Here is a 21,425-nt window from a genome sequence, read left to right on the forward strand (position 1 = left end):
GGGTTAGGCATAGGCACCACCAGGGGGGTCTGAGGGTTAGGCACCACCAAGGGGGGTCTTAGGGTTAGACACCACCAGGGGGGTCTTAGGGTTAGGCACCACCAGGGGGGTCTTAGGTTTAGGCACCACCAGGGGGGTCTTAGGGTTAGGCACCACCAAGGCGGTCTTAGGCACCACCAGGGAAGGGTTCTGTGTGAGATAAGGGAAAGTTTAGGTGTTAGTTAGGTTCAACATTATTGATAAATTTACCGATAATGTAATACTGCAAATAAATTGTTATTTACCATTTTTGTTATTGTTTTTGTTATTTAACATTGCTTTTAAATTATTTACCAATATTGCTAGTAATATCGTTTTTTTTTTACATTGCGCCTAAATTAGCTCACAACTTTTTCAAAGTTATGCAAAAAAAGAGTCAGGCAGCTAGGAAGGGCTAGAAAAAAAGAGGACTAGAGTTAAATTGCACTTTGAGCTCTGGTTTGCGGCACATATCAAATTAAAGATGAACCTAAAGTGGGTATGGAGGCCGCCATATGGATCTCATAGGTAAAAAACATTATTTGCCAGGTTTTTATGCTTCAGTCTAATTTTAACCACACACATACCTACAACTAAAGGTTCTAGCAGAGCATTTGATCTGCATACTTGTTAGAGATGTCATGAACCTAGAATTTTCCATTTGCGTTCCATTTCCTGCAACTTAATGAGGCAACAACAATAGCAGTAGTGTGCACACAGCTTTGGGTGTCAGTCAGTGTTGCCAACCTCGGAAATACATTTTTACTGACAAAGCACAAAAATTTACTGACAGAACACTTTTTTTACTGACATCTAATGTTATTGAAATTAAATGAAAGATATCACACATGCACCCTTACGTGCAATAAGAGTGCAGTGGCGGACACCGGACAGGTGAAGTATTAATGCATGGCATCTGGGTGGGGGGATGGGGGGGGAACGACTTTGATACATTTACATTTGGGGGATGCACCCATGGATTTCCTTCACATTTGTTCTCGATTATCGCAGCCCTTACCGCTGCACACCTAGCATGCCAACCTGAGATTTTCCAGCATGTCCGATTGATACATGCGATCGATACATGCAACCAATTTCGGCCCGAAATTGATTTGATTGTCAACTAGGCATGCTCTTGATGGCACCGATTTTTATAATATCAATAATAATTGTCTTGTCTGATGGTTAATCGGCCGCCAAGTCTATGGATGTATGGCCACCTTTTGCTAGAGCAGTGTACATTCCATAGCGATACGTGAACTGATAAGCGGTAAGTGCTGTGGTCTTCTAAGAAAGAGAGACCTTTTTTTACTGACACCACAAATTTTTTCATGGACTTTACTGACAGCCCAGATTTGTTGACTTTTTACTGACTGTCAGTGAATTTACTGATGGTTGGCAACACTGGTGTCAGTGGGCTGTGGAGTGTCTCACACAGAGAAATACAATAGTACTATCAGAATAGAGTGTCATAATAATGTACTGGAGTGGCTCTGTGCCTGTAACTTAATGAGGCAAAAGCAGTAATGTGTACACAGCTCCGGGTGTCAGTGGGCAGTGGAGTGTAACACACAACAAAAACACAGGAGACTGATGTGCTAGACCTCAAAAGGCCTGTTTGTGGTGCTTTGCCTTTCACTGCTAATGAAGAAAAAGGTCACAGGCCTAGCTAATGCTTTCCTTACCTATATGCAGAAAGTCTGACCCTGCTCTCACTAACAGTCAGCAGCCGACAGAGAATTAATCCAATATGGCCACCGCAAGCAGGGCCGGCCCTAGACTTTTTGCCGCCTGAGGCAAATTTAGGAGAAAATTGCTGCCACCCCCCCCGCCCGTGGGTGCGGGGGGGGGGGGGGGGCGGCCGCCGAGCCGGAGGGGTAGCGGGCAGTTCGGGGGTATTGGGCCTAGCGGTGGGGAGGGGGTCCCTCGATCTGCGCTCCCCTCCAGCTGTAATTAGGAAGCAGCCTCTTGCAGATCGTAAGAGGCACGGGCGGCTCACCTTATCCGCATTCCATCGTGCGCTCCATTGACGTCACTTCCTGCATCGCCGTCCACTTACAATACAAGTGCCGCCCCTAGAAGTTTGCCGCCTGAGGCAAATGTTTCACCCCGCCTCATGAGCGGGCCGGCCCTGACCGCAACTGCTTTTTGATAGAGGGGTGGGGACTCGTCCCGGAAGGGGTGCTAGCTGATTGGCTGCCATGTGTCTGCTGACTGTGAGGTAAGGGGTAAAAGTGTAGCTCAATGATAATGTATATAAGGGGTGAATTTAACACACCAAATGTTCGCTGTTCGCCGTGGATGTTCGCAGACTACTGCTCGCTGGCAAACAGTTCGAGCCATCTCTAATACTTGTACTGAGCCAGGTGTTTAGAATATATTTTAGACAGAGGATCAGCAGAGAGGCCACACCATTTTAACCTCCTTTACATTATATTTCGCTTGGGGAAAATGGGCACAAACTGCTGCATTTTCAGTTCAACAGAAAATGTGTTATTCAGTGTAAAATGATGAAATAAATTACAAATTTGATTGCAAAATGTGAATTTGTCACTAGATGGCAGCATAATACAGCCAAGCCGTACTTAGCCTGAGTTATTGTATGATTTGTATAAGCATTGCTTTATTTCAGCCACTAGAAGATAGAACTTGGGCTGAGCAACCTGCTACAGCTCAAAATCAGGTTCCCTTAAAGTGAACCTCCGGACTAAAAATCTACTCAGCAGAACTGAAAAGGCTTGGTGTTTCTTTAACAGTTTCACAGCATCAGAACTTTGTTTTTCTTACCAAAGCATCATTTTTAGCTGCATTTTTAACTAAGCTCCACCCATCAAAGAAAAAAAGCCCAGATTTTTTCCCCTGATGCTGTGCAGAGCATGATGGGATTTCCTATGTTGTTATTCACGTTGCCTAGCAACTGGAAGAGGTGCTCAGTACACAGGACAGTTGGAACTGTGTCTCATGCTCCCCGTCACCTCCTTTCAACCAAAAAGATGGCTGCCCTCATGAAATCAATCATTTGCCTGTTCTTTTAAAATAGTGTGGGTAAGATTTTATATTACCTATCTATTTTAATTAACATAACTAATGTAACTTAATGACAGTATGTTTGTTTAGGCTGGAGTTCCTCTTTAAAGTTACCAGAGAGGATTAAAAGTAAAAGTTTAATACATACCTGGGGCTTCCTCCAGCCATCCTCAGTCTTCACCCTCTTCAGTACCAGGTCCCGTTACTTCGGCCAGTTGAGGCCATTTGACACAAGCGCAGTGCACTCCCTCCGTCTCTCTCTGGCAGAGATTAGTACTGCACAGGCACAGTAGCTCCAGCTGCCAAAGAGAGATGGAGAGAGCGCACTGCGCATGCTCAGACTGGTCACGACTGGTGGAAGTTACGGGACCCGGTGCCAGAGCTGGAGATGGCTGAGGACGGCGGCGTGGGAGCGATCTGTGCAGATGGGGCTGAAGGAAGCCCCAGGTATGTATAAAACTTTTACTTTTAAACCTCTCTGGTTAACTTTAAAGCAAACCTGAACCAAAAATAAACATATGATACATACAATGAATTGTATTTGTAGTAAAGCTAAGAAATAGAACATTAGTAGCAAAGAAAAGAGTTTCATTTTGTTTGTTTGTTTGTTTTAGTACAGGAAGAGTTAAAAACTTCAGTTGGTATCTATGCAAAAGAGCTCCTCTGAGCTATTCGACCCACTGGGTCCATTACAGTCCTGTTTTCTAAAGCACTTAAAACAGCCAAGAAACAGTGAGAAACAGCCTTGATAAGGTTTTACTGTAGGAAAGTTCAAAGGGTCATTATTTCTGCTTTATTTTACAGTTTACAGAGTGTACTTTTAAATCTGCAACTGTGACAATATGATGCAATGTTATTTAAAAAAAAAAGGAGCTTTGTAACTGAAAATAGGAACATGAGACTATTTTCCTTGCTACTTATGTTCTATTCCTTACCCATACTACACATATTCCTTAACATATTACCAGAAGCGTATCTAGAGGGGTGCAGGCATGGCATGTGCCATGGGCACCATGGCTGCCCCCTCCTCCCATGTGCTCCACCACCATACTGAGGGATGCCTCTCGGGTGTTTAAATCTGCTCTTATACTGGAGGATATCTCTTGCTATCTATACCGGGGGGGAGTGGCAACTTATTCTGGGAGACCTTTCCCACTACATTTTTTGACTGGGAGGGGGCTAGTTATACTGCGGAGACACCTGTCACTATCCATATTAGGGGGCTACTTTGGGGGGCTACTTATACTGGGGGACACCTCTCTCTTCCTATACTGAGGGGGTACTGGGGGGGGGGGGTACTTTTACTGGGTGGGAACCTACCACCATCTACATTGAGGGGGAACAATGTTTAGTGTTTTCCAAAGGCGCTATATTACCCAGATATGCCCCTGCATATTACACACAGGATATATCTCAAAGCACAAGAAATGTTCCTGAAACATTAAACTACGGGCACACACATTGATCAAACATTTGAGCAGCAGCACATACAAGTGGGGACACCTGTATGCTGGCACCAGAGTTACTAATACTGACTTATTTAGTGACATAGTTTTGTTTAACATTATAATGCAGTAAGGTTATATATATAGTTTTGAAACAAACTGTGGTTTTCTATATTTCAGCTCTTCTCAGTCATTCTTGTGAAAGTTTGCTGCATTATGGCCGTGGTTGTGATTGGCTACAGCACAGGTAAGTATAGTGTAAATACTTCTGTACCATGCATCACATGTTCATAAATGTCAGCCAGCAATAGCAGAGCCCGAAGGAAATGCCTAAGTCCACCAACAGGGGAACACACCCTGCAGACCTGCCCTTACATTGTAGAACTTTACTGAAGTCCCACCTGCGTAGGTCACGCCCAATATTCTGTAGCCCCGTGTGTGGTTTTTTTTTTTTATTGTTATTTAAAGGATACCAGAGTTGAGGCAATGGGATTAAAAGGAGGCTATAGAGAGGTGTGTGAAGCAGTGCAGAGGCTTACCATGACCACAAGGGGGAAAGGACTTACTTTGAATCGCCCAAAATATTGAGGTCTTGTAAAGCAAAATGGTGGGACATGGAAGTGCAATGGAGGAGCAATAAGTGTCTGCCCTGCTCCACACACCTCTATAGCCTCCTAGAAGGAAAGACTTGTTTGTTTAGCTTAATGGGAATCTTAGGTCAGGTAAAAAAAAGGCACCCTCTGCCTGTACTCAACAATCCTTTTGTCCCCCACTGCAGCCCAGTTTCGCTTTTGGCGACTGAGCTTGTCACTGGGCAAATGAAATAAACAATTGTATCTATCTTCCTTCTCCTAACTCTGACTTTTTTGATATTCCAGTTTTATTTTATGTGTAAATCTACTTTTTAAGTGTTAACTGTTTTATTGTTTTTGCTCAATGACACATTCATTGAAGTGTGCCAGAGCTAAAATCTATGAACTATTGGCACTTTTTATCTCTTTCCTGCTCTCAGAAACCATTTTCTGCTAGGAAAGTGTTTTATAGTTGGAATTTCTTATCAGTGAGGGTCACACTGTAGTCCCTTCCTGTCTGAGTCAGGACTGAATCAGCCACTTACATACCAGATATTTAACTCTTTTAGGCAGAGAAAGAAAAACACAGCCTAGTTATTTGTGTGCTAGGCACTGTATATACATCTCATCACGTCACATGTCACCTCGGGTATCCTTTAAAGAAGTATGAAACTCAACAAATTTTCACTATAAAATATTAAACACAGCAGTAAAAAACAAAAGACTGGCATTATGTCACTTGAAGACATATTTATACTTCTCTGAAGCAACTGATAACATTGCCTGTTGCAGGACAAATTTTCAGATTGTCTTGTAATGAACTTCTGTGCAAAGTAGAGAGTGTATATTTAAAAAAGCTGCGAGTTAAAATGGGCGCAGATTTACAGGCTAGTAGAATATCGGTACATTTACCGATGTTCTGCCATCTACTTTTACCGTCAATCTAATAATTTTGGAATGAAGGCAATCTTATCAATTAACCTCTAAGTAAAGTGAAGCCTTAAAGAGAATCTGTATTGTTAAAATCACACAAAAGTAAACATACCAGTGTGTTAGGAGACATCTCCTATTACCCTCTGTCACAATTTCGCCGCTCCCCGCCGCATTAAAAGTAGTCAAAAACAGTTTTAAAAAGTTTGTTTGTAAACAAACAAAATGGCCACCAAAACAGGAAGTAGGTTGATGTACAGCATGTCCACACATAGAAAATACATCCATACACAATCAGGCTGTATACAGCCTTCCTTTTAAATCTCAAGAGAACATTTGTGTGTTTTTTCCCCCTGCAGCTCACTGAAGCTGATTGTTTGTTTACTCTTGCAGACAGCTCTGCCTGGTTGTCTGTAATTCTGCAGTATGTGACTCATCAGTATGTGAACAGAGGATTTATCCAGCTTGTAAAAGATAAGAGAGTAGAGAAAAGCTGGCTAATGTAAATAACACACACACACAGGGGAGTGTGCATAGAGGGGGCATGCATAGCAGATCACACTGAAGAGTTGGCAGCCTTCCAGACACAGGATGACAAGTCCGACAGGGGAAAGATAAGCTGATTTATTACAGACTCAGAGATGGTGATAGTATAAAGTGCTGCAGTAAGCCAGAACACATTATAATAGGTTTAGGAACCTGTAGGATGGTAGAAAACACAATGACATTTTTGTTACAGAGTCCCTTTAAGTATTAACCCTTCCAGTAACTTGGAAACTATTTATATCTTTATTTATTTGCTATACATTTTATGCTGTGTTTAATGCTTGAGGACGGTTGGTTTTAGACTGCAATCCAGCGTTAGAGGTGCGTCACGCCCGATGCCCTGACAAAACCAGGCATTCAGAGAACACTGCATTATTGCGCGGTGTTCCCTGTCTGGCCATTGGCAAAACATGAAGTGAGTGACGCGTGCTTGCTGCATGCTTGCCGTCACTTCCTGCTTTGGGTATGAGGAAAGGGACTTCGAGGAGTGCTCAAATTTAAAAGAATACACTTACTTGGGGCTTCTTCCAGCTCAGGGTAGGCGGCGAGGTCCCGCGGTGTCCTCCTGGCTCATCTCCTTCAGCCTCTGCCGGCCCCCCGTTATCGGCGTCATCCAGTGACACCCGGGCGCGAGGAAACTTATTGATAAAATACGCTTCCGCACATGCGCGCCGCAACGTTGCCTCGGTAATCTTTTCAGCATCCACACGTTGCCATTGACTAACATGACTTCCGGGCTGACGCAGATTGCCGCAACTCGACGCAGAAACCGCCTGGTAAAGTAGTTCTTGACCTGCGTCGGGGATGCGGCATAACGTCACAATATGAAAGTCTCAATAGACTTTCATTGCACGGCGGTGGGGTGCGGGGAAAATACCGCACCTCCCTGGTGTGAAAGGGCCCTGAGGCTATAGATGACCGTGTGGCGCCCACTGTCGCTTCTCCCACTCCACCTCATCAGACCTGAGAAGTAGAAGTCAATGCAAAAGACAGCACTGTCTTTTGCATTGACTCATGCTAATGTATGCATTTGCACTTTATTGGCATACATATAAACCTCACAGTGCCAGACTTTCTCTCCGTTGTATGCATCAGAACTGTTCCTTTGTCTTGAGCACATGAGGTCTCACTGGAGGGACTGTTGTTGATGGAGGGACTGTTGTTGACATTGTTCCTGTCCACTTTCAGCATGAAAACTTCAGGGAATCGGCTGAGCATGCCGCGTCCGCCCCGCTGCTGCCCCTCTAATGTATAAATGTGCCCCCCCCCCATGTGTGCATTTATACATTACCTTTCTGGAGTGTCCGTCCATCTCGCCAGGTTCTAACAGCCGCATTTACGCGCACACGCTAGCGACGCATGGTGTCTGATGTCAGATGCTACGTACCACTAACGTGTATGAGTGTATGCGAAACCCGGCGAGATGGACGGACACCGCATGGAGGCTGACACCGAACAGGTAATGTATAAATGCACACACGGGGGGACACATTTATACATTACAGCGGCAGTGGCAGGGGTTTCGTCATTTTGTCGCTCGTTCAAAATCGTCCGTCATACCGCCGCACATCCCACCAACTAACTTTGACCCAACAACTTGCAGCATACGCGATCAACAATGCAACAAATTTCCGTCCCGAAATTGGTCGCTTTGTTGGTCGGGCCTGCACTTGGCGGCACCGATTTTAATCCAATTCAATTATAATAATCGAATTCAATGGTTGATCGCCAGCCAAGTTGCCTGATGTATTCCCCCTCATCTGTGACTTATCACATCTGTAATTTGATCTCTTTTGGTCTATTCACTGAAAAAGTGCAATGAGATTCATCTGTAGATTTTCTTACATTGATGCTTCTTTGAGTACCTTTTCTCTCCATCTTTCAGCTCTGTACGTTGCATTGCAGCAATCGGATCCAGCGGCGCTTGGCTCATTCTACCCTTTCATGATCTGCACAATCAGCACCTACCAACTCTTCACGAACATCCTGAACGGCCCCGCTAACTACAGTGTGGATCTTCCTGAGTTGTATAGCTTCCTTTATGGCTCATTTTGTGTTGTTGCCTTTCTTCTCTTGTTCAACCTGTTTCTTGGCATCATGGGAGACACACAAAATGAGATGTCTAAGATAAAAGAAGAAATATGGAAGGCACAGGTGAAGTATCCTATCTGACTTTTGGGCCTAGCATTAAAGTATAAACCTAAGATAAAATTATTAGCTACCAGTTCATTCTTTAGGTTACTTGATGGAGAAAAATTTTCAGGCCAGTCTCCCCTTTGTGCTCTGGCTAAGGCGCCCATTATTATGTCCACACCACAGGCGTACATGGCGGTTTGTTGCCTGGTCACTTTGGTGCAGGGTGAGTTGAATGATGGCTCATCCTGCTGCCCATGAAATTCCGGGCGGTTTTAATTACGATTCCCCTCTGAGTCATAGCATTGCTGCTACAGCCAACCTAAACTCAGGTTCTACGGGCGCTAATAAGCCCTGCCTAACTCCTAACTCTCCTGCACTATTGTGTACAGCAACCACTGCTGGGACCATGCTTGGCATGCGTAGTTACTTCTCTTTCTAGACCATGCATGCTCAGGATGCTCTTATACGCAGCTGCTGTGCAAAACCATTCGGTACTCAAGAGTAGACAGTGGAGACACTGACCTGATACGCAAAGGTTCTACTTTGCTGGAGAACAATGAAGAACATTTTTTTCTGATACAATTAACCTGGGCTGTTTTTCTTGCTATTAGCAGAATTTTAGATCAAACACTAACTGTAGGCAAAAGAAGGGTATTCCGCTACACCGAGGCTGGGTAAAAAAACTTTTATTCAACTTTATTAGCACAACAGTAAACACATACAAGGCTGACGCGTATCGGAGCTCTAGGTGGCTCCTTAATCATAGCCAGCATACACAAATTCACCACAGGTTTAAGTAGTCGAGTGCCCGCCCACAAGGGGCATGGCTACCCCTCTTAAAGAGACAGACAAATATTATATATAAAAATATGGCGAAGCCAATATATAAAATTCAATAGATTAAAAAACCAGAGATGACATGGTTAAGCATCAGAAATGTATAGACATTAGACATATATTCATCAAACTGTGTAATACATAATATATGATATACATATAACAGAAAACTGAAGACGTCTGTGAAGATGAAAAGGAAAAAAGGTAGGAAGGAAGGAAAAAGAGGGGGGGGGAGGGGGATCGGGGAACAATCCTCAAAAAAGATTGTGTTCTCATATCCTGAAAAGGTTATGTTCTCACATCATAGGTTAGGCTGATATCCATTTTTTTAGTCAAGCCTGTGGGCAACCGTGTGCCCAATTTCCATATCCAAAAGGCCTCCCGTTTTAACAATAACCTGCGTAGGTCGCCTCCTCTGGGTGAAAGTGCCACTCTTTCTATGCCTTGGAAAGTAAAACTAGTCATGACACCCTGGTGTTCCCTCAAAAAATGCTTTGATACACTGGAAACCTGGGTGACATATGTTTCCTTCCTAATGCACCTATCTGGTCCATTATAGTGCTCTGAGATATGTTGTCTCAGGGGACGGATAGTGCACTCCACGTACTGCAGACCCCAAGCAACGCAGGCGATGAGATAAACAACATTACTAGAATTGCAGTTAATATACTGTTTCATTTCAAATCTCTCACTTTTTGAGATAGAAAAAATCTCCCGCGTTTGGTTGTGGACACAGCAGTATCTGCAGGTGCTATATCCGCACCTGTATGAGCCTTTATAGGACAACCAGGTAGGTACTGGTCTGGGAGAGCTGGAGAAAAAGCTCGGGGAAAGGCGGGTCCCCAAAGTGGGGGCACGACGTGCTGAAAAGGCACATCCTTCGGTCAGGATCCTGCGGAGTTTGGGGTCCGAATGTAGGACAGGCAAGTACTTTTTTATAATGTTAATAACATTATTATATTCTAGACTGTATGGAGTTGTAAAGGTTACATTTCTTTTTTGCCTAGTCCCGCATCCGGCACTTGTGCCCAGCAGGTCCCGACGGTTCTTTCGCAATACTTGCTGTCTCGCTTTCTTAATCAATTGATTATCATAACTCCGCTCCCGGAGCCTCTTCTCCACCAAATCCAGTTCCTGCCTCAACACACTGGAATCAGAGCAATTACATGCCACTCTCACCCTCTCGACATAGGGGATTGCCCTCAGGGTACGGCTCGGATGGCAACTAGAAGCTAGCAAAAGCGAATTGCCCGCACATGCTTTTCTGAAAGTTTTGGTGACAGCTCTGCCCAATGTCTGAAAACCACACAATGTAAGATTGAGATAATCGATTTGAGTGAAATCATGACACATCGTAAAAGACATATTAAAATTATTATTATTACAATATGTCAGAAAATTGGGCAGAATGTCTGGGGGACATCCCCCCCCCCCCCATCTCAGCAGCAGATCTATGTACCTCCCATACCAAAAAATTTGTTCAAAAAAGGGGTTCCGCTCTCCAAAGATGCAGAGCTCCTCCCACCACCCCATGAACAAATTGGCCAGGGATGGGGAGAATTTGGCCCCCATCGAAGCTCCGCATCTTTGGAGATAGAAAACCCCATCAAACAAAAAATAATTGTGGGTCAACAGATGATCTACTGCCAACATGAGGAGGTCCCCGACATCCGTAGTGAAAGAGCCATATTTCTGGATATGAAAATCCAAAGCCCTGAGGGCAAGATCATGGGGGATTGAGGAATAAAGAGCTGTCACATCCATAGTGACCCATGTATGGTGCTCAGACCACTATAAAGACTCCAGGCTGTTCAAGAAATGAGTGGTATAACGTAGACAACCTGGTAGCAGTTGAACCAATGGCTGGAGACAACCATCCACCCACTGGCCCAGACGCTCCCCCAAGGAGCCAATAACCGCAACAATGGGGCGGCCCCATGGGGGAACGTCCGGCTTATGTACTTTGGGAAGGTGTTTCCACCATAAGATAGTCCCTCTCCATCTCCGTGAACACCCCCAAAGAAAACCCCAGGTTTAATAAAACTAACTGTACATCTGAATTCTTGGTGGACCTTCATTGTTGAGAAACACTGCGTTTGCTGGCAAAAGCCGGGTATTGCTTCTTCATTCTCCTTATATATGCTGTTATTCTCAATTTTTAGATCACTGCTGCCTCAATAACAATGGAACAGAAACTGCCAAAGCATTGGATGTTTGCCTCGAGGTCAGAAGAACATGACTTGTGTGGAAGACATTATCTAATGTATGTATTCTTATAGCCAACTCCCCTCCCAACCCATCCAGCCAAAGCTCAGCTTTACAAGCTTACAACACTACTCTCTGTGGTGGGACACTATTCCGGAGAAAAATGTCTGTCTCTCTGCTGTCTACCCATCTGTCTATCTATCTATCTATCTATCTATCTATCTGTCCATCTATCTACACATGTATGATGTAATCACAATTACGCTAAATTTTACGTACATTTTTGCAATTACAGCCATACGTAATTACAGTTTGGACATTCAATTGATTTCATGTAATCCGTTTGTAATTTCATATAATTTTCATGGGATTTCACACCGACTTACATCATCACCAAAATTGCAATGTAGGTTAAGGGGATGGGTGGGAACAAGGTAGAAAATAAATTGTAAAACTGCAAAGGAAAATGATTGTTGAAAAAACATTTTTTTTCTTGTATTTTTTAATAGATTTTTTCAAAAACTACAAGGTCATTTTTAAATGTTTTATTTTTTTTTATTTTTTCCCTTAGGGCCTGAGCCCACTAACGCAGTTGTGCACAGTTGTGTCCGCTTTTCAGCAACACAGATGCTGAAAAGCGGACACAACTGCTCACAACTGTGTACAGCTGCGTTAGTTAGTGGGCTCAGGCCCTTAACATACATCTTGGTGATGATAGCATGTATGGGAGCTTAGCTATTACATGCTTAAGTTGGCACAAAATTACTTGAAAATTATGCAAAATTGTGAAATCATGGTTCCTGATTACGTTTACAAATGAAATTAATTACAAGCTTACCTGAAATTTTTACAATTTTGCATTGTAATTTCAAATTATGATGCAAAATTATGATTATGCAAAATTTGTGTTCATCATCACTAGACACACAGGAGGTGGTCATGGAGCTTATGCACACATCGTTGCATTACAACGGTTCTGAAGGTGTGTTTAACTTTTAGGGACATCAGAGAGATGATTTGCATATTCAGCAATGATGCATTATGGGACACCTCCGAGCTCACTCCAACCTGAATAATCACAAATACCTTCTGTATTATTATGTACCCCATGTTTGTTTGTTTTTCTTTGTACAGCGCCACAGAATACGTTGGCACTTTATAAATCCATAATAATAATAATGTAAAATAGTTTATAAATTTACTCTGCTGGACTCCCTTTTAGAGTGGAAGAAAGGAAGTGGAAACCAATCAAACAGGAAAACAATGACTCCAGTGAGGAGTCAGATGATGATGATGATGATCTTCCAACACCTGCTGAAGAATAAAAAAGAACAGGTGTGACCAACAGTATACAAGGAAGTAAGAACTGACATCAGATCGCAGAGGGTGATGTCTTCCAGTTTGAAGAGTAATTCCTACAATGTTGTAAAAAACAATTACTGGACTGATGAGTTGCTAATGCCATTCTAATGAAAGTTAGATACTTTGCTCAGTCTCCCATTAAGTGGATCTGACCTCCGTAGAGGAGCCTGGCTGAGCTCTTCTACTGACCACATACAGTATGCTATTGCTCCGTTGTTATTGCCTGATGAAGCAGGATCAAACCTGCGAAATGCGTTGCATTGTCCCCCGGAGTATGTAAATAAACTTGTTGTATTTGACAAACACATTGGCAATTTTTGCGTCTGCTTGGAGGAGGTAAGTTCACCACTGCCTCCTCATGTTTTAAACTTTTTAGATTCTTTTATCCTTTTGGCGCCTCTGTATCCATACTAAGCTATTTTGCAGCTCTGTCTAGCATGGTGAGAATACAAAAAACGTGGTCTGGAAATTATTGAATGGTGCGGGTCCAAAAAGAAGGCCCTGAACCTTTTTAATGGGTTTAAAAACTAAGATGTATAACCAATGTGCAAGAAGAACTATTAACCCTGGATGGAGTTATACACGTCTGCAAATTATAAATCTTTGCTATCGAAAACATTTAATATTATACATTAATACAAAATTTCAAGAGGAAAAATTAGGAGGGCGTATATCCCAATGAAGTCATCAAAAACACCTATCATCAGTTGTTTAAAATATCATAACTTTAATTCCATATTCCAAAAATACAAAAATATTTAAAAACGCCAACTCGTGGTAGATCGAGGACCCTACAACCCTCATACATAACCCACGCCTCACTTTGGATTCACCCAAGACTCACACATCCACCCCTATAACTGCTCACTATTGCAGTCACTGGTACCAGTGAAAAAGCACACATTTCCTCCAAAAGAAGAGAGAATGTTCTCAGAAGCTGTGATGATTCAGGTAATATTGCAAAAAAGAGCAAAGAGGCATATGCACAATGCCCATTAGTTCAGTTCACTTGCATGTGGCAAATAAATGACATCAATTGTTTTGCATGGGCACATCGCCGCCTACTCAAGGCAGTCTATGATGTCTGAGCTCACAGTCCATGTATCATGAGCTAGAGATGCTGGTGCTGTTAGTGGCAGATAGAATCAGCTTAGCAGAGTAGCAGAGCCAAAGATGCGAGAGTATTGGCGTGCAAGCAGGGGAAGCCGACACTGTATGTGTTAGTAGAAAGCAAATGCATATGCTCATATATAGTAGATGCTCATTCATACAGTACCAGTTCAATGGTGTCCAGCTCCCAGAGATCCTGCAGTTTAGTCCACATGCTGTTGTAGCCAGATTGTTCCGGACTTTACTTAGTGTATCAGACAGTCAAGCGGCTTGAGCAGGGCAAATGGTGAAGTCCACGGGTAATCCAATTTAGGAGAACATGGAGGAGGGCACTGGGACGACAATCACACACACGCCTGGCAAGCCACGCTGAGCCACGACATGTTTCACCGGACACTTCCGGTTTCCTCAGGTGGGCGTGGTTGGAGCATTCAGCATCCGCTCACTCATTCATGCACTATGTGGCCGCGCCCAGCCAATAGCGGCGCGCCGCACCCGCCCAGCCCAAGCCCCACCCCCCCGAAGGAGGGTCGGGGGAGACAAGAGCGTCACCACCCCGTCTGGAGCAGAGGGGGAGGGCGGGCACGGCAGCACACATCACCGGCAAGAGCGCAGCCACACATCCAGATACAGATAAGTCGCCAGGATGTCCCCGGAGGCGGCGCCCGAGGCACCCCCGCCCCCACCCACCGCAGCACCCGGCAAGGAGAGAGGTCAGAAAGAATTCATCCCGGGGGTGTCAGGATCGGGGGAGGGGGGGCGGGGGGAGCAGCCGGGCGCCGCCCCCGGGGACAGCCAGCGTGACCAGCAACAAAAATTCCAAAAAAATAATAGCAAACACTAGAGAGTGTGCGGATGCACACACATCAATATTGCTGTTATGAGGGCTATATATAAACAATCCCTACATCCGTCTACGCTCTCCTGCTAAAGGGGAGGAGAAAGCTATTAAGCTAGTGATGGTATTAGAAGAATTACATTCAACCATCACGAAAAGGCCACCAACCATCTGGAAAAACCAGATGTGGTCGTTCTGTATATGAAACCAGAATCAGTTTATTTAATACAATAGGGTTTTCAATGGTGGAATGCCACACCGGCCCCCCCACGGTGCAAATCTACAGGCAGTGAGGGGCCCCCCCAGACGGAACCCCCCGACATGCACAGGGATGGAAAAAAGGACTATAACTGATCGATTCATTAAGGCCCGGTGGGTCTGTAGCTCGCAAATCAAAGATCCATCTTTGTTCTTTTTGTAGTAAAAGACGGTCAAAGTTTCCCCCTCTGATTGTTTTATGAATACGATCTAGGCCAACAAAACGCAATCTTTCATGACTGCATCCCTGTTGGGCCCCAAAGTGTCTCGCTACCGGAGTGGGAACCGCAGAAGTGCTTTTAGTCACTATACTATTTATATGTTGGGACATCCGTGTCCTCAACTCGTTCTTAGTTTTCCCCACATAGAAAGCTCCACAAGGGCATGTCAGGAGATATACCACCAAAACGGTGGCGCAGTTAACGAAGTGATTGAGTTCCCAGGTCCTACCATCCGGCAGCGAGACTGTTTTACCAACACTAATGTAGCGGCACATTGCACAGCCACCACAGCTGTACATGCCATTCACCTTACAATGTTTGGGGGGACCGTCCTGACCATGAAAATGGCTCTTAACTAGTCTGTCGCGAATGGAAGGTGCGCAACGATAGGCTATCTGTGGTGAGCTAGAGATCACCCCGTTTAGTCTGGGATCGTTCGTGAGGATATGCCAATGACGTCTGAGGATGTCCTCCACACGGTTACTTTGGGCACAAAATTGCGTGCAAAATCGCGGAAAAGGAGATTCAGACCTTTTGCTACTGGCAGCATTTAGAAGTTTGTTACGATCGCTCGCTTGAGCTCTAATGGTGGCCATACATGGTACAATTTTTTCATCCAATCTTACCATTTTGATGTAATATAAGGGAACTGCCTAAATTATCCTTTCAATATATTCACTTAATTTACCCTTATACTACATAGAAATGGTAAGATTGGATGAAAAAATTGTACCATGTATGGCCACCATAAGAAACGCTTTTTTCAATGGCTTATCAGGATAGCCCCGTGCCCAGAACCTCCTCCGAAGGTCATTGGCTTCCTCACGAAAATCTACATCCCTTGAACAATTGCGTTTGGCTCGCAGATATTGCCCAACCGGAATGCCCCGGACAGTATGTCCGGGGTGAAAACTGTCTGCACGCAAAAGGGAGTTCGTCGATGTTTCCTTACGGTAAAGGGTTGTATCAATACAACCCTGTTCATCCAGATTAATTCGTGTGTCTAAAAATGGCAATGTTCGCGTGTTCCACTGTAAAGTGAAGCGTAAATTGTAATCGTTTTTGTTTAATAATTCGACGAACTCCCGAAGTGCGAACCAGACTTCCTGAACATAAAACGATGATTTAATATTATACTATTATTTACCATGATACATCAAAATTGGATTCAAAATATTTTTTTGTTTTATGTTAGTCTTTTTTTTGATTGCTGGATCCCTTATGGTCATCAGTGTTGTTCAGTGGCGGACATACGGCCGTGCAGGCCGTGCCGCCGCACGAGGGCCCCTGAAGTTCCGTTTTCTTCAGGGGCCCATTAAGTATTTTTTTTTTTTTTATATATTTTTTTTTTATTATTTTATTCCCCCGGGGGGCCCCCCGACTCCTATCTTCCCTCCCTCCCTCCCTCACCTCGGGGGGCCCCCTCCCGATATGCGCGGCGGGAGAGCGAGCGAGCGAGCGGCAAATGCAGGAAGTCTTCAGGGCTCTCCAGGCATCCGCTAGAGGCCCAGCCGCTAGTCTCCAATATGCAGTTGGAGACATATTGGAGACTAGCGGCTGGGCCTCTAGCGGATGCCTGGAGAGCCCTGAAGACTTCCTGCATTTGCCGCTCGCTCTCCCGCCGCGCATATCGGGAGGGGGCCCCCCGAGGTGAGGAAGGGAGGGAGGGAGGGAGGATAGGAGTCAGGCCCCCCACCCGGATAGCTACCCACCCGGCTACCTAACCACCTACCCACCCGGCTACCTACCTATCCACCCACCAGGCTTCCTACCTACCCACCCAACTACCTAACCACCCACCAGGCTTCCTACCTACCTACCCACCCGGCTACCTACCCACCCACCAGGCTTCCTACCTAACCACCCACCCAACTACCTAACCACCCACCCGGCTACCTACCCACCCGGCTACCTACCCACCCACCAGGCTTCCTACCTAACCACCCACCCAACTACCTAACCACCCACCCGGCTACCTACCCACCCGGCTACCTACCTACCTACCCACCCGGCTACCTACCTAACCACCCACCCGGCTACCTACCTAACCACCCACCCGGCTACCTACTGGGCTAGTTACCAACCCACCCACCAGGCTACCTACCCACCCACCCGGCTACCCACCCACCCACCAGGCTACCTACCTACCTACCCACCCGGCTACCTACCTAACCACCCACACGGCTACCTACCTAACCACCCACCCGGCTAGCCTACCGGGCTAGTTACCAACCAACCCACCAGGCTACCTACCCACCCACTAGGCTACCTACCTACCCACCCACCAGGCTACCTACCCACCCACCAGGCTTCCTACCTACCCACCCGGCTACCTACCTACCCACCCGGCTACCTACCCACCCACCAGGCTTCCTACCTACCCACCCGGCTACCTACCTACCCACCCACCCGGCTACCCACCCACCAGGCTTCCTACCTACCTACCCACCCGGCTACCTACCTAACCACCCACCCGGCTACCTACCTAACCACCCACCCGGCTACCTACCAGGCTAGTTACCAACCCACCCACCAGGCTACCTACCCACCCACCCGGCTACCCACGCACCCACCAGGCTACCTACCTACCTAACCACCCGGCTACCTACCTAACCACCCACCCGGCTACCTACCTAACCACCCACCCGGCTACCTACCTAACCACCCACCCGGCTACCTACCGGGCTACCTACCTACCCACCCACCAGGCTACCTACCTACCCACCCACCAGGCTACCTACCTAACCACCCACCCGGCTACCTACCGGGCTAGTTACCAACCCACCCACCAAGCTACCTACCCACCCACCCGGCTACCCACCCACCCACCAGGCTACCTACCTACCTACCCACCAGGCTACCTACCTACCTACCCACCCGGCTACCTACCTACCCACCCACCAGGCTTCCTACCTAACCACCCACCCAACTACCTAACCACCCACCCGGCTACCTACCCACCTACCCACCCGGCTACCTACCCACCCGGCTACCTACCTACCTACCCACCCGGCTACCTACCTAACCACCCACCCGGCTACCTACCGGGCTAGTTACCAGCCCACCCACCAGGCTACCTACCCACCCACCCGGCTACCCACCCACCCACCAGGCTATCTACCTACCTACCCACCCGGCTACCTACCTAACCACCCACCCGGCTACCTACCTAACCACCCACACGGCTACCTACCTAACCACCCACCCGGCTACCTACCGGGCTAGTTACCAACCCACCCACCAGGCTAACTACCCACCCACTAGGCTACCTACCTACCCACCCACCAGGCTACCTACCCACCCACCAGGCTTCCTACCTACCCACCCGGCTACCTACCTACCCACCCGGCTACCTACCCACCCACCAGGCTTCCTACCTACCCACCCGGCTACCTACCTACCCACCCACCCGGCTACCCACCCACCAGGCTTCCTACCTACCTACCCACCCGGCTACCTACCTAACCACCCACCCGGCTACCTACCTAACCACCCACCCGGCTACCTACCGGGCTAGTTACCAACCCACCCACCAGGCTACCTACCCACCCACCCGGCTACCCACGCACCCACCAGGCTACCTACCTACCTAACCACCCGGCTACCTACCTAACCACCCACCCGGCTACCTACCTAACCACCCACCCGGCTACCTACCGGGCTACCTACCTACCCACCCACCAGGCTACCTACCTACCCACCCACCAGGCTACCTACCTAACCACCCACCCGGCTACCTACCGGGCTAGTTACCAACCCACCCACCAAGCTACCTACCCACCCACCCGGCTACCCACCCACCCACCAGGCTACCTACCTACCTACCCACCAGGCTACCTACCTACCTACCCACCCGGCTACCTACCTACCCACCCACCAGGCTTCCTACCTAACCACCCACCCAACTACCTAACCACCCACCCGGCTACCTACCCACCTACCCACCCGGCTACCTACCCACCCGGCTACCTACCTACCTACCCACCCGGCTACCTACCTAACCACCCACCCGGCTACCTACCTAACCACCCACCCGGCTACCTACCGGGCTAGTTACCAGCCCACCCACCAGGCTACCTACCCACCCACCCACCCGGCTACCCACCCACCCACCAGGCTACCTACCTACCTACCCACCCGGCTACCTACCTAACCACCCACCCGGCTACCTACCTAACCACCCACACGGCTACCTACCTAACCACCCACCCGGCTACCTTCCGGGCTAGTTACCAACCCACCCACCAGGCTACCTACCCACCCACTAGGCTACCTACCTACCCACCCACCAGGCTACCTACCCACCCACCAGGCTTCCTACCTACCCACCCGGCTACCTACCTACCCACCCGGCTACCTACCCACCCACCAGGCTTCCTACCTACCCACCCGGCTACCTACCTACCCACCCACCCGGCTACCCACCCACCAGGCTTCCTACCTACCTACCCACCCGGCTACCTACCTAACCACCCACCCGGCTACCTACCGGGCTAGTTACCAACCCACCCACCAGGCTACCTACCCACCCACCCGGCTACCCACGCACCCACCAGGCTACCTACCTACCTACCCACCCGGCTACCTACCTAACCACCCACCCGGCTACCTATCTAACCACCCACCCGGCTACCTACCGGGCTACCTATCTACCCACCCACCAGGCTACCTACCTACCCACCCACCAGGCTACCTACCTAACCACCCACCCGGCTACCTACCGGGCTAGTTACCAACCCACCCACCAGGCTACCTAAGCTACCTACCTACCCACCAACCGGGCTACCTACCTACCGGGCTAGTTACCCACCCACCCACCAGGCTACCTACCCACCCACCAGGCTACCTACCCACCAGGCTACCTACCCACCCACCCACCAGGCTACCAACCCACCCACCCACTCACCCACCCACCAGGCTACCTATCCACCCAACCACCCATGGGAGCTGCGCGCCGGATGGAGGCTGGGACAGGAGGTCTGCTGCTGCAGGTGAGTAAATGTTTTTGTTTTGTTTATATTAGCAGGTGTATGTTCTGGGCAGGTCTGCCACATGATTGCATGTATTTTCTTCGCAAATCTGCCGACATGATTGCATGTATTTTCTGGGCATATCTGCCGACATGATTGCACGTATTTTCTGGGCATATCTACCGACTTGTTTGCACGTATTTTCTGGGCATATCTGCCGACTTGATTGCATGTATTTTCTGGGCATATCTGCCGACTTGTTTGCACGTATTTTCTGTGCATATCTGCCGACTTGATTGCACGTATTTTCTGGGCATATCTGCCGACTTGATTGCACGTATTTTCTGGGCATATCTGCCGACATGATTGCACGTATTTTCTGGGCATAGCTGCCGACATGATTGCACGTATTTTCTGGGCATATATGTGTATTTTCTTGAGAAAACCTGCACAATTATGTGAATTTTCTGGGGAAAGGGTCACCAAAACTTGGGCCCACTGTCTTTGCGTTGCACTTTTCAAGGGAACCTGAGGTGAGAATAATATTGAGGCTGCCATATTTCTCTCCTTTTAAGCAATACCAGTTGCCTGGCTGCCGTGCTGGTCCTCTGCCTCTTATTCTTTCAACCATAGACCCTGAACAAGCATGCAGCAGGTCAGGGGTTTCTGACAATATTGTCAGAACTGAGAAGATTAGCTGCATGCTTGTTGCTGGTGTAATTCAGTTTATTACTACAGCCAAATAGATCAGCAGGGCCGCCAGGCAACTAGTATTGTTTAAAAGGAAATAAACCCTCACCCCGGGTTCGCTTTAAGTTACAGTTAGCTCCGCCCTCATCCGGTCATTGCCACGCCCATTTTTTTGCCGCGGCTCTATCCACTATTTTTTGCCGCGGCGCACTTCGCGCGCCGCAGGTTGTAGCCACGCCCATATTTTGCCGCGGCGCGCA

At 47.3% G+C, this 21,425-nt stretch overlaps 1 protein-coding gene across 1 annotated transcript in view; it reads left to right on the plus strand.

The window, feature by feature from the left end:
- The window catches only part of LOC137536657 (transient receptor potential cation channel subfamily V member 6-like), a 37,735-nt gene extending 24,694 nt beyond the window's left edge, over positions 1-13,041 (plus strand). The window contains exons 9-12 of the mRNA XM_068258899.1: positions 4,671-4,737; positions 8,424-8,692; positions 11,674-11,774; positions 12,939-13,041. Coding sequence (XP_068115000.1) covers positions 4,671-4,737; positions 8,424-8,692; positions 11,674-11,774; positions 12,939-13,041 — 540 coding nt within the window. The remainder of the gene's footprint in view (positions 1-4,670; positions 4,738-8,423; positions 8,693-11,673; positions 11,775-12,938) is intronic.
- The last annotated feature ends 8,384 nt before the right edge of the window (positions 13,042-21,425 follow it).

Source organism: Hyperolius riggenbachi, chromosome 10 (genome assembly GCF_040937935.1).
Source record: "Hyperolius riggenbachi isolate aHypRig1 chromosome 10, aHypRig1.pri, whole genome shotgun sequence".
NCBI classification, from domain to species: Eukaryota; Metazoa; Chordata; class Amphibia; order Anura; family Hyperoliidae; genus Hyperolius; species Hyperolius riggenbachi.